This window comes from Balaenoptera acutorostrata, chromosome 7 (genome assembly GCF_949987535.1).
Source record: "Balaenoptera acutorostrata chromosome 7, mBalAcu1.1, whole genome shotgun sequence".
Taxonomy (NCBI): Eukaryota; Metazoa; Chordata; class Mammalia; order Artiodactyla; family Balaenopteridae; genus Balaenoptera; species Balaenoptera acutorostrata.
In genome coordinates this window covers 50,760,862-50,775,837 of record NC_080070.1, presented here as the reverse complement: position 1 = coordinate 50,775,837, position 14,976 = coordinate 50,760,862, and the positions used below count along the sequence as shown (strand labels likewise).

General features: G+C 36.4%; 1 protein-coding gene across 2 annotated transcripts in view; it reads right to left on the bottom strand.

The window, feature by feature from the left end:
- Window positions 1-14,764, bottom strand: part of SKAP2 (src kinase associated phosphoprotein 2) — a 162,066-nt gene extending 147,302 nt beyond the window's left edge. For both annotated transcript variants that reach the window (XM_057550043.1, XM_007171516.2), the window contains exons 1-3: window positions 14,494-14,764; window positions 4,933-5,038; window positions 4,279-4,304 (exon numbers count right to left, since the gene is read on the bottom strand). In XM_057550043.1, coding sequence (XP_057406026.1) covers window positions 4,279-4,304; window positions 4,933-5,038; window positions 14,494-14,560 — 199 coding nt within the window. In that variant the 5' untranslated portion in view covers window positions 14,561-14,764. The remainder of the gene's footprint in view (window positions 1-4,278; window positions 4,305-4,932; window positions 5,039-14,493) is intronic.
- Between the last annotated feature and the right edge of the window lie 212 nt (window positions 14,765-14,976).

Sequence of the window (14,976 nt, the reverse complement as noted above, 5' to 3'; positions counted from 1 at the left end):
CATTTGATTTATCCCACAACTTTCAAAAGTTTAATTAATGATACAAAGTTAACAGTCTAAAAGACAATGATCCAAGACTTATTGTCCTGTAATTTCATTGGCAAGTTAAATAACACATCAAAATCAAGGCTTAATCGTATCACAGCAGCATATTTCTTTGAAAAATATTTTTAAATTTTTAATAGTTGGGTTCAAATTACTATTATCCCTTTTTTATATATGGCTTATGGTCAATTAACATTTTCCTAAATGCCTGGAGATAAAGCCCAACAGCAATTGAACAGTCATGACCCCACCATTGAAGGTGATTTAACCAATCTACTGCTTGTTTTAGCAAATACAGTTCTATTTTGAATGCAATCAGGTAAACAGTAAACTAAATAATATACCTAAAATTCAGATGATAACCATTCCCTTTTACAGAGAATGAAATATAAACTTGGTGGGGAAAATTACTTGAGTGAAAAATATTAATTTCTAATTTTCTACTCAGTTCACGTGTCCAAAATAATTTCTCAAGTGATAATATACAGCTATGAATAGACATAAACATTTAACTTGTCATTTCTTAAGGGAACCTGTAGTTTAATTCTTAAAAATTTGAAAGATTTGAGTCACCACAAATAGGATTCTCTTCATAACTCTTCTACCACAGAAGGGCTAATATATAGCATGCAAACATGAGGCAGAATTTTAAAGGAAGGACACCATTCCTCAAGTACTACCTTTGAAACAGACTTCTACTACTATAGGCCCCATAATCTCAAACATGCTTAACGCATTTGTATAAGGCCAGAGATGGGGTGTGGGGGTAAGGGAGCTGCAAGTTATTTGCTCAGATTTCACTGGGGAGCTAACTTTCAACAGAACATATACTATGTTAGGAAGAGTAAAGGAAACGAAGTTAAACATCATCCAAACTTCTGACTTTTCTGCTGTTCTCAAGGATTCCATCAGAACAAACTAAAATGGGTCCCTTCTTATCTAACAGCCCTGTTACTCAAAAAACTAGTTTAGTCCATAAATAATAATACCAATGAGGTCAAAGGAAATTGCTTTCTAAGTAAACCTATTCATATTTAACAATATCAGTGGAGTTTTAGGATAAAATCTACTAAATAAACTTTTTAATTTAGAGGAAAAATATTTTAAAGGAGAAAATGAGAGCTTTTTAGTTATGACATCTAAAGAGAATTGAAAACAATATATTCACATTTTTTAAAGCTGTAGACACCCATATTTGAAAAATATTCTCTTGAAATATTTGTCTCATGTTAATATGCATACCCTTCCTTTAGTAATTTATGGTTTCCTCAAAACTTATTTGAAAACTGAATTATAAATCAAGATTTATTAAATCCTCTTGATAAATGAACTTGAATCTGAGAATACACATTAATATAATACTTATTGAACACTGACTATGTGTCATGCATAGTTATCTTCACATTATCTTACTCTATAAAGAAAATAATAATACCAAAATCATCATTGGAGTAAAACAAGCCTAATATAGAAAACAATAATACCAAAATCATCACTGGAGTAAAACAAGCCTAATATAAGGGCAAGATACAACTACAAGTAAAACTTTTTTATCATATACCTAATATTTATTAGAAAATTCTATTTTATACTCAGTCAGTAACACCTTTACTCAAATAGTAATATATTTTCATCCCCCCAAAAATTATTACAAGTCACATTTAAAAGCGCTATGACCTTACAATGTGACAGAGAACAAATTCTGAAATAATCATAATTGTAAAATAATTCTAAAATGAGCATAATTCTAGTGCATGAAGCCTGTATTTAGGAGTATACTTTATATTACTAGGCTACATTGTAACTAAGAATAAAAAACTAGAGTTAGATAGTTATTCTGTCATGTACAATATCTAAAGACTATAAGAAGAGATGTGAGAGGAAAGTAAGGAAGGATAACAGACATCTGTGAACATTAAAGAAACTAATAACTCACTTATTTGAAATGAGTAAATGTGAATTAATTCATTTTATTTAAGAACTCTCTTCCAGGTCCTTTTTTCTCCCAATAATGATATTAAAATGGTACTTAACCATCATGTAAAAATAAATAAATAAATAAAGTATGTGAAACAAATAGGAGTATAAAGGTAAAAAGCAGGAAAATAGCCTCTGGTCACTTCATTGTGACCCTATATTGACCTGAGAGAGAGAAAGAGAGAGAGGGGAAACAGGCAAAAGGATTTCTGTCCAGGTCTCCTTGGATGAAGACAATCCAAAAACCCCAAGAAGAAAATGTAAGAAAAAAAAGAAAAGCAGCATTATCAAAATATACTTACATGAATTCAATTTATTCAATGTAGAGATCTGATTATTAATAAATTCCTGTTTTTAAAATATATGTCTTTTGAGCAATTGCTTATTCAACTATTAAGCCTGTACTAACTTCCCTTTACTATTTCTAACAAACTACAGGAATAGTCTTTTTAGAACAGTCGAATTATACTTTGAGAGTAGAATGGCATAAAATTACTCAGCTTCTCATATTTCTCCAAGGTATACATCTAATTTATCCACAGGCTTACTTTTGAGCAGGCACTCTTGGTGATTAGTTAACTCAATACAGCAGTATTGAACAACAAATGACTTATTCAGAGGAAAATGATTATGGGGAATCTCTGAATTCTGTGTTATTTGAACTCTTACTCTAGGTTCATTTTTCAATTTCTATCAAATACTATATAAACTTCCATTCTCCTTAGAGACAAAGAATGTATCTCAGTAATGTAATTTTAATATCCACACACCTGAACAAGTCCTAAACCAGAATACCAAAGGGAAAGTTCCTACCCTATTATTGAATCATATGCAATTCTACAATGACTTTATACTATCACATTTTCTTAGCTTAAAAATGTTTAACGTACAAATAATTAAGTCACAATGAGAGTCCAATAAGTAACCACTAGAACAAAATGTGCCTTTTAAGAAAAAAGGCAGAATCTGATATGTAATATTTCCCCCATAAACAGTGCACTGTATAAAAGTTATCATAATTAAAATGCATAAATTCATTATTTCTATACTCAACTAAGCAAAATACAACATGATTAAACCCACAGTTTAGGACTCATTATAGAGAACAAAGAAGTAGGTATTTGTGGAGAGGAGGAGTTTCCTGCTCTTCCCTTTATTTAACAGTGTTAAAAAATTTAATATGGAAAAAAATCTCTTCTTATTTCCTCTAATCACAACAGTTGTGATGACTTAATGTGAAAAGAAACTGTGGTTTCCTTTTAACTGATTTTAGGTTTGTCTGGTTAAGTAGTTGGTTTATTGAAACCGTCATTACCCTCTCACTTATCAGCTGGCAGAGATATGAGTTACTCTGTGGTATCTGCTCACCCCAGTTAGAAGATGCCACACTGCTTCCCCCAAACTCAGAGCCTAGCTTCACATAGTTAACTGACCTCATGTTGTGACCCTCATACCAGCATCCACAGGCTTCAGGTCATGACCTATGAATTAGCATCATGGAAGTAAGGGCCATACCAAGTTTCCCTTACACAACTGAAGACGTGAAATAGTAGAAATTTCCTACGCCTTTCTGGATTTGGTTTTCAGTACGCTAAGCAGCTGTCTCTCAAATCTAAAGGAAGACAATCAGCTTACCAGCATTCTCACATATTTCAAAAAAATGAAACTGAACCCCCTTCTTTGAAAATGTCTATGGCATATATTTATTCATATCAAAAGAATCACAAGAATAATAAAAACTAGCATTTGAAAAAGATTTTACTCATGCTTTCAAACAAAAATTGATACTGTTTTTAAACCAATTACCTTTTAGAAACATTACCTATGAGCACCCAGCCACAGGCCCTCCTGCTTCCATCACCACTATAAAGTAATCTCTACAGGGTTAAATGGTGTTGGGTTGGTATCTCACCTCTGCCTCACAAAATTCTTCCGTGTGTAACTGCAGGTATATACCTTTCTTAACAAACTTCTGCCACAATGAACTCTAAGAACCATAAAACCTAAGAATGTTAAACACAGATTTCTGCATGAAAGATTGTGCAAAAGAAGATTGTGCAGAGTAGATTCTAGATATGTTTTTTAATTTTATTCTCAGCAGAGGGAGCTAGCACTCTCATCTTTAAAGTCTAAGTATACAACAGAGAAATTTAAATTTTGACTCCAACTATCAAATTTCAGTATGTGTTAGATTTTCCTATTGAAAATCTCTGCAAGGGAAAAAAATGTCAAGTTTGACAAAACTTGAAAATTTACCTTTGTCTTGAAATTCCTGAAGATAGCTGCAAAATAAAGCAAGAACATTATATTTTAAAATAAAGGTTGACAAATCAAAACAAGATCTAATCAATGGTAATAATTCAAGTCTATATTGTAAGTATTGTAAGTCTATATCTATATTGTAAATATATATTTAGAGAAAAAACTACTTCCTATCCTGAAATGATAATTCCAAAAGGCTTATGGATTTATAATAAAGGTATTTTTAAAGACTTAAGTTACAGCAGTAAAACCAGAATATATCTTTAATACATACAACTTAAATTACATTTATTCATTTGAGTATCTGGAGGTATCTTCCGTATTTATGTTAAAATTCTCAATCTACCTATGTCTTATCAGTTAAACCAAAGATATCCTCAAATAATCAAAATAAACAGTTGGATTTTGCTAGAATGCTTAGAAAAATACATAATCAATAGGCTTCACAAAAAACGGTATTATGATAAGCCTGTCTGTTTTTAAAAACTATTATAGTAGAAATATAGTTTGTCCTTTAAAAATACTTCAACCCAATTAAATTAGAACACAAAAAATTTAATCCCACAATAATCAGTCCTTCATTAAAATGTTAATCACAACGTTTCTTATAAGTAAGAAATAAGTAATAAAAGGCAAGTAAGGACTTACATAGACTTTACATCTTTTATCTTCTTAATAAGGGAGTCTCTCTTTTCCTTTGCTTTCTTGGATAAATTTTCCCCTCTCAGTATGTCTGCTACAAATGTTTCAACATCTAAACCATGAAATATAAGAAAAAGGATACAAATTATAGGAAAGAATCATTTTTTTGTGAAGACAAATAGGACAATGATTGTTTCTACCCATAAGTGTTAATATCTGTACAATTTGTTACAGTTATTTATCAATCCAAAGCATAACAATTGAAGTATGCTTCAAATACTAAATTGGACAAATCTGTTCACCACTTAGCTAATAAAATGTGTATGCTCTACTTATGCTTAACACAGCGAATGCTATTAGAATGTTTGGCATCATTAAACCAGGAAGAAGCATGCAAGTTTTAATAAACTATGGTGCCCCATGAACAAATTCTCTGTATAAAAGCAAGTGCAGAGCTTTCATGCATGTTACTATCATTTTTTAGTATTTTGTAAGTTCCTGTATGAACAGGTCATTCACAATATTATATCAATATAAGCTAATGTCTCTGGCAAAGGCATCCTTTTCCCAGTGTAATCAATTTTCAGGTATATGCAGTGCTTAATGCTTTAAAGGAAAAACAAATCCCTTTTTCTAGCCAAGATTCCCAAATCAAACCCTCCTCTTTCCTACCTGCCCCACCTACTCTGGCCAGCTATTCTCAAATAAAAAAGATAATCAGTTGTGTGGTTTTGTGTGCTCTTGCTTCCTGCCTTGGCATTACTACTTGGAAATATTTCTTTAAACAAAGGAAAAAGTGGCAAAATAGATTTAGCCACTATTTTAAAATATAGTAACCAAGAGATAAGACTTCTATGGCCTCATATAACATTTTCACAAAGCCTCTTTTTTTTTAATTCAGTAAACTTCCAAATTATTCTGCTTTCTAATTCTCTCCAGTATACAATTCCACCAAATCCTTATTGGTTTGATTTTACAATAGCCCCACTCTTATTGTTCATGAAATACTGTACAAGTTTAAATTAACTTTATATTCAGAATTTCAAATGTCACTTTGAGATATCTAATATAGAAGATACCATTAAAATTTTTTCAGTAGGCATGACTATAAACCACCCATATTTCATATTGAAGAGATGTGTATATGTTTTACTTTCTTTTTATTTAACTAATTTGTCTCCTAATTCACACTGATAAAAAGATGGTATCAAAACATACAATATTATACTTAATTAATTCAAAGCAGTATAGCAAATAGTCTTTCAACTGTACTTATAATTAGCAACTTAAAGCCTAGTATTTGAAATAGAATGTTATAACTGATTTTAAATTCTTGATTACAAAAGTATGTTGATCCAAGGAGTGAAGCTGATTAAACTGTTATTCTATTCATTCATAATAGATTGTGTAAAAGTGATTCTTCACTAAATCAATATAAGTGAAATAATTAAAATTTAGTCTTGGAATAATTTTAAGTAGCTTTCTGGTTTGAAGCCCATTACTGACTAATGTTAAAAGTAACTATCAAAATGAAACAAAAGCAAAATGTCACAGCTTCTCTTTCCTTGAGCTGTCCATATTTTGAAGAGGGGGACACAGAGACATAATCCAGTACCAGTGCAAATTGGACCCACACTTCTAAAGTGAGTTCAAAATAATGAGACTTATAAAAAAGCACTCTTCTCTCAACTCTAAATTTTGTATGTACCCAGAGGAGCAAGGCAACCTCTGGACATTCAGATATTAGCTGAAATGGAAAAGATCATTGGCTTCTCTGAGATGGCTCCAATAAATCTACTAAGAAACTGGAGGAAGAGGAGTAGCACCTCTACTGTTGATTCTTTCTTCCAACCAATTCTTTCTTCCAACCAGACTCAATACTTGGGAGAATCACTGGCATAACGATTGGTAGTTTGCCTAATGTTACTTTCACTCAGTGTTTGTCTTTAATTCCCTCATCCACACGAGTATTTAATTGCCTATTTTACATTTTCATTATACAATCCAAGTTTAAACAAACAGGATCTATTTTCTATCTCCGGAAGCAATAACAAAACGAATTACAGCCCGAGTTATTTCTTTAAAAGGTCTTTTCAGTTGTATAAAAACTCAGAAAACAAAAAGCTGTAATGCTCTATATAGTGTTTCCTAACAGTGCCAAAAATATTTTTAAATTATTGAGCTATGCTATTTTGTGAGGAAATACTTGTTGAAGGAGTGTGAGACTGCAGGAAGAATCTGTGTTGTTTGTTTTCTGAGTGGGAGGAGATTCAGAGATTGCGCAAGAGAAAAATTCTATATTTTTAGAGTAGTCTTAATGTATTTATTCCTAAACTTATGCCACAAAAGGGGTTTAAGGCAACTAAAAAGATTTAACAAACATTGATTTTTAAAAATTATTTCACAAAGGAGATGTGGAAAGCGTACAACCTGCTTTTGCGTTTTTTTGGTTTTGTTTTTAACAAATAAGAACTTCATAGTGGAAGCGATTCCTGCAATAATCTTCGTTTGTTGGTGCCCACAGACTCAATTGGTTTTGAAGTTTTTGAAATCTGGGTTTTTTTCTTAAAATCCATACTGTGCCCATTTATTTTGAAATCGAACGAAACCAGCCTCTCCTAGGCACAGGAGACCCTCTGGACGTGCCCGCGGCCTTCGCCGAGCCCCTGCGCGGAGCGTCGACCCCGCTACCCCGGCGCGAAGACGTAGCGGGTGCTGGAAAGTTACTCGGCCTTCACCGGGAGATGCTCGGGCTCCGCCGTCCGAGACACTCGGAGTGTTAAACCCCAGGGCTCCCGTCACTGGAGCTGTGAGCAGGGAGCACTGGTTTGGGGCAGCGCCCTCGCCAGACAAATGGGACTGGATCTGCGGCTTTGTAGCTCAGAGGCAGGGTAATATTTCAAAAGCGAGCAATAAAAGTCCTGGGCGACTCAAGCACTCCCCTGGCTGGTTGGAAAAGAGATCTGAAGCTTTTTATTGTGCTCTGAATAGCCCTGCAAACGGTAAACTAGCGAGCGCTTTAGCCCTCTTCTACCTTCCTTTAGGGGTCATGTCCCTCTGTTAATATGTAGATTTCACTGACTCCAGACTGCCTGTAATTCGGGGAACAGCCGTAATTCGATTACAAGAAAAGGTCAGCCTGCCTCCTCGCTGGCCTCTTGGCCTGGTGAGTAGACAGAATTCCTTTCTCACAGGAGGGATCTCGGCTCACCCGCGTCCTCCACGGGAGAGGAGAAGCTTAAGGACCCACCCGGCCACGTGGAGAAAGCGCAGTTCCGGCGCCCTCTAAGCACCAGGTCTAATCCCTACCGCCGCTCCGCGCTTCGTCACGTAGACCGCAGGTCAGCGCCGGCCGCATTTAACCCCAGAATTGGCCCCATCTCCATCCGCCTCTGACCCCAAGTCATCACCAAGGAAAAAGTTATTCAGCGAATACAAATGTGGTGGTGATTTTTGCTCCTGTTACACCTTAGCATTGTCAGAGCAAACCTGATCTCCCGGTACAACTGTAAAGATCTGGGGGAGAAGGCCGCTGGAAAGATCTGATTTACAACCGCTCTGTAGATAAACGTTAAGGTCTGAAAACAAAATTAAAAGATGACATCATGTCTTGGCTCAGCAATCCTCAAGCAGTTTGAGTTAGAAACTTCTCAATAGCCATCGCAACCCCTAAGAGGCAAATACTTAGCACACACCAAATCACCGAGTGGTACTCAAATTTTCCTTTTCCTTTTCCTGTACATATGGACCCCCTAGAAAATCAGCCACTCATCTCCCCCTAGAGCCCGAGAGGCTACGACAGGTATCTAACACACACAAGCTAACAGCTTTCTACCAATTTCCATACTAATTACAGTTTCAAGGTGAAACCACACAAGGTTACGACAGTTTTAAAATTCTTGCAAACTATAAACTGTCGTCGGCTTCTCCAAGCTGAGTACATAGCACAGGTTCCAACTCTTTAAGAAAGCCGGGGTTTGACCACTTGTCCTCACCATCCTCCATCATGGAATATGACTTCCAGGCTGGAGGTTGTAAACAAGTCACACAGGTAACACCTGGCGTCTTCTGCCTAGTCCCCCAACCAACCAATACCTCACCTCCCTGGGCAGGCATCCAAGTGTGCAGGCACAGGCGCGCATGCGTGCGTGCGCGCGCGCGCGCGCGCGCGCACACACACACACACACACACACACACAGCCTCTGTGATGGCCTGAATTGTATAGGAGAGGGGGGCAAGAATTAGAGTGAATCCACTACCACATGCTCAGCCCCAGATCAATGAATAAGTGTAAAACCAGTCAAACCATACCCCAAATGGCTTTACGACTTAATTCCACATCTTTCTCTACTTTATGAATTGGGCCAAGTTGCACTTTGTATTCACTGAGGTGCTATCACTAAACTTAACAAGAATCTCAGCCTAGAATTTAAGTTGGCATCAGAACAAAAAGAGAAGCTTTTCTTCTCTGTTAAAGGAGGGTATAGTCTGACCAAACACCTCCTGGTGAAAACATAAAAATCAGTTAAACTGGGCACATGTAGACCAGTTAAGCTAAATGCCCAAATTTGGAAAATGGCTAATTAAAAAGTTATTGATAGCTCTAATAAATGTCTTTTTCTTGATTACCCAGCACCTTTACAGGTTATGGATGAACTGTGGACTTTTCAAACATGGAAAAAGAGACAGGAACAAGCACAAGGAGTTCTCAAAGTATGATAGGAAAAATATACCTGAGTCTTACAATCCAATCATCTGATAACATTTTCAAAATTGGCTTTGGAGGCTAAGTGACTTATTTTGGTAGAAAACTGGACTGTTGAAGGATAGAGATGAATATTTTTCACCTCTAAAAGATGACTCGATAAACAGCACCTTAAAATCATCAAAATCTCTTTACCACACATTTTCAAAGAAGCCACAGTGAATAAAACATTAGTCTGAGATTTATACTATATTCACTGTTAGGTATCATGTATTGTAATGTGTTCACTATGTGATTGAAAAAGAAATGTAAACTCAGCGGAATGAAAAAGATAGACTTGGCTTTAATTGAAAAAGACAAACTAAGTGAATAATGAGTATATAAAAACTAGCCTATGCCACTTTTATCACCCATATATGACACTTAATCTTAAATTTATGAGAGACAACTGAACTGTGTTTCAAATCACCAGAGGCTTTTCCCACTCTGATGTTTCTGTCTTCTTTCTAATAATACTTTAATGCTGATTACGTAGAGCTAAGCTCATTAGGAAATTTTTTATATACTTCTCTTTTTTTAGAATATTTAGATTTCTTTTTTAAAAGAAAACCAGTGATAATTTGGATTGGATAACTATAAAATTGTGCATACTAGCATATTATCAAGAGCTTTATTTAGTAATCTGAGATGAAAATACTTTAAAAGGAAAGTCATAAAAAAAACCAAGAGAGCCAAAGATCCTCTCCCAAGAAAAAACAGAATATTGTATGCTTAACATAGGCAAATAATTTTCCTAACATCACACCTTAAGTCATCATGTTATTTGACCCATACAAGAAACTATAACTTTCTGGTCCCTTGATTTACAAACATATATTCCTATTTCTAGAAGAGAAAAATCTTAGAGGTGTCATGGACTGATTTCACTGTAAGATCAAAGGTTCTCATATCAAATTTAAACTCATTAGTTATTACTGCCAAAATGGGGCAGGCTTGTTCTTGCTCTATAGGAAAATCCAGGTGCTAAAGAAGTAGGTGACTATTGGTGACTCAGTAGGTGGCACTCTTCCCTTTACATACTCAGCCAATGCCCCAGAAGGAAGTTATGAGACACTAGATACACCATAAATGATTCTCATAAGAAAAATAAAACCGGAATGTTGACCAAATTATAAATGGAACTCTGCAAGGGTGGAAATCAAACCACACTATTGCATTGAAAAAAATTCTACCTCTATCTCAACTGAATTCCATTCTTTACCTAGTGTCCCTAAAGGGATTATCAATTATGTGCGAAGGTTTTTAAAAATGTCCTGAAAATCCTCAATAGAGGAAAATGCAATATTTCTAATCAAGACTGACAAGTGAACAAAATCTCAGGGTCACTTTGCAGACACCACTCTGTTTATTGTTTGTTTGGTTTGGGTTTGATTTTTCAGAGTATACTAACAACCATCATTTTCTTCAACACTGGTTTCATTTTCTAACCCAGTGAAAAGAAACTAACATTTTCTTACAGCTTTCCTTTTTAAATATGTTGTCTAAAACAAATGAATGAGAATATCTAACTGCAAACCACCAAGAGTCCAGTATTCAAAGGGCGATTAAACAAATCAAGGGGATTGGGGGTGGGGGGTGGCGAGCAGTGGTTCTAATTCCTCTCACTTTCTTGCCTGCCTGGAGGAAAAACTCACATAAATCAAGATTATTCTTGCTGTTCATCCCAGTCAAAATATTTGGATGTGGGAGAAGATTAAATGGACAAGATTTGGGATAATCCTTTGATTCTAATTATCCCAGCTAAACCTGTTCTTCCATTGTGGTGAAAAAAAATTAAAGGTTGCCTGTAGTGCATATGGCAGTCCCCAATTTACTTTTAACAACAAAAATCTGTAAACCTTTTTCTATTCATGGGACAAGAAAATAATTCAACACTTTTATAAAAAGTATAGGCTATCAATATTTAATATACTGATTCCACAGAAATAAAAATAACTAATGGTCAAACTATATAGCCACTTTTTCAAGAGCATCATTAAATGTGAGGTAAGAATGATAACCTCTATGGATTTTTGCATTTCTAAAGAACTTTTTTTAAAAGGAAGGAATCAGAAGGAGGGGGTAACAAATATTGAAAAGGAAGCCTAAAATAGATATAATCAGAGGAAAAAATAAAGAGAATACTAAATTGATAAGAATACATTTGAGCACCTACCTCTATCAAGCAGTTGAAACGTCAAACATTTAACACATATGGCATAATGATTTGGATAAAGGGAACACGGAACGCAATGGGAAATGTCCAAAACATTTTTTTTATAGGCATTATCTTTTGACTTTATATTCTTTTTTTCTGAAGGGATTTTAATGCCTGAAAAGTTTAGTTCCTTATCTTCTCTACCCTGGAATTCTAGCATAGCGCCATGCATTCTAAGAGTGCTCAACTGTTAACTACAACCACCACTGCCAATATCTCCTAATTACTTTCAAAGAAAGAACTAGGTAAGCCAGCAATATCTTTAAAATTCAAACCAATGTCAACTCTTCCTCTATAGTTTTAATAATTTTAAATCTAACCATGTCCTATTACCCAAACACTTGAATAATGCAAATGATCATGCACAATCCAACAGATTTTTTTGGATAAAAACATGTGAAAAAAAAATTGCTCAGAGCACTTATTCTTGAAACCTTTCCTACCTCAAAAAAAGATTTTAATTAAAGTCAACCATAAAATGTTAACCATTTTCTTTGAATGATTAGTTTAAAAAGAAAACTGAAAAACACTGGTTCACTTGTTTCATTTCTTTACAATTTATCTCATATATATTTCCTCATAGCCATACCTCTTGAAAATATCCTCTGAAAATAAAGTATAAGTCAAATTTGTAATCAACAAAATTTTAATGTTTTATTATTTGTTTTTAATACTTCATGTGTTTTAATATGTGACTTGCTTTAATAATGTAAAATACTGAAAATGTCAGTAAAATGATTTTTAAAACACTGATTTCAGACATTATGTATTATTATCTGATTAAAGAGAGAGAGATGGCTAAAGTATATAGGAAGTTAGCAATGGCAGATAATTTAAATATTATTTAAATCTGAGCTTTCAATTAAATTATGCAAATAAGGGCTACATGAAGTATTTGTAATCTATGGGGATCAGAGAATAAAGAGTCTCATAACCCATATATCATACTATCTGCAAATGTATGACTATGGATCCAGATAGCAAACTGTCTACTGTGGAGCTGTCAAGCTTCAAAAGCATGTACCCAGAGGTCTACACTTTACATCTTAAACTCAAAAATTCACACCTAGAATATCCTGGAAGTGGTGACATCTACTTTTAGAGTTATGATATACAGTTCTCTGACCTGGTGACTAAGATAATATTCTAAGCAAGGAATTCCAGCATAGTAACAACAAAAATGTTAACTGTAGTAAAACAAAATCAGCACTCACTTGAAACTCTCATAGAATGGAATAAAAGCTGCCTTCACTCAGCCCCTACAGTTCTTTCAATATTTCCCTTAGTGGTACCCATTAATGACAACAAGCATTTCTTAGAGTAAAACACTGTCCCACCACAAATGCATTCATCACACTGCAATCATGTTCACATAAACATGTCTGCATTCATACACTATTGGTTTTATCTTCTCTATCACATTCAAAATGCTAACCACCGAAACAGTGTAACAGCATATAAGATTTGGTCTCACAGTGCTCGAACAGTAACTTACTACTTAAAATGTCACATTTTAAACACTGCTTTAAGAGTTAAAATAAGCAAATCGTAGCACAGGCATTAAGAGAAACTCTTTTAATCCAGTTATTCATGACCAATATTGAAGGATACTAAAGAAACAACTAAAGAAAAGTAAAAATTTTTAATCAAAGTTCAGTATTCAGAATTCTGATGTACACATGACAAAGTGAATAATGGGAAGAATTCCAGAGCATCAGGATAGGCAAGATTTGTGCTACCCTAAAACAGATGTATTGTCTTTTCTACCTTGTGCAGAAATACAAATTTTTTAACAGCCCTTAGTGAAAATACACATCTCCATATCAAGTATATTAATGAACTAGCAGTGGATTCATAACAGCCTTGAAGAATGCATCTTTAATTCCTAAGTTCCTATAAATGGTAATTTAAAACTGAAAAGGGGAAGATGAGGGTGCAAAGATGAAGTACTGTATTTTAATCGTGTGACACAGGAAGTTGGACTTTAACACATCCTTCCTTTTTTGTTTTAACATGTTACTCAGGCTGAAGACAAGTGGCCATTTGAAAGTCAGGCTCTTTTCGAAGGTCTCAAATATGGGTGGACTGAATGTTCAAGAAAAATGGGAGTTTTAGAAATGACAAACCCTTTGGTCCCATAACCCCAAACTCCTAACCCCTGTAGCTCAGAAATCTTTCTCCTCCATCGGCCAGGCAACCGAAAACTACTTCTTTGACTTCTCTCTCCCTCTCTCCCTCCCCGCCTCTCTCTCTCTCCCTCTCTCCCTCCCTCTCTCTCTCTCTCTCTCTCTCTCTCTCTCTCTCACACACACACACACACACACACACACGGCGTCCTCACGACGCATACAAAATTGTCCTGATCGCGTTAGTGTAGCCGACCAAGAAGGGCTTCCCCACCATCCTCGCACCAAATTTCAACACACACGCCCACTCCCATTCTCAGACCCCACTTCCCCACTCCCAGTCCCGCTCCCACTGGGCAGGAGGCGTAGGGAGAGCGGAGAAGGAGGGGGAGAGACTCCGAACGCTTCTGTCCCCACCGGCTCGCCGTCCCCGCGCCCCCGCCCCCGCCGCGTTACCCGCCCCCTTCCCGCTTTTTACCTGCCAACAGGTTCCTAATTTCCTCGGGGAGGGGGTAGGGAGAGGAGGTGCTGCTGGGGTTGGGCATGTTAGGGAGCGCGGGGCGTGCGGGGAAAGGACCTGCGCTGAAAGGGGACCCGACCGGCTGGGGTTGCGGCTGCGACCTAGACTCGGGCTAGCAGTCCCGGTAAGGACAGCGGGGCTACGAGTCCGGACACTGCCGGGCCGAGGCTCACAACAAGGAAGTCGCTGAAGCCCCAGCCGCGGCTGCTGGACTCTCGGCCCGGCCCCGCCCGGCAATTCGGGGCGGGGCGGTGGGCGGGGAGGAGGCCCGAAGGGCCCGAGGAGCCTTAACTGCGCATGTGTAACCCTCGGTTTTCCACGCCTCCGAAAAAGAGCCCCTGGGCAGGCCACACCCACCGCTACGTAGGGGCGTGGGAGGGGGAGCGGCTGGTGGGAAGGGAGTGGACTGCGGCTGCATCACCTGATCCAGCGCCTGAGGTG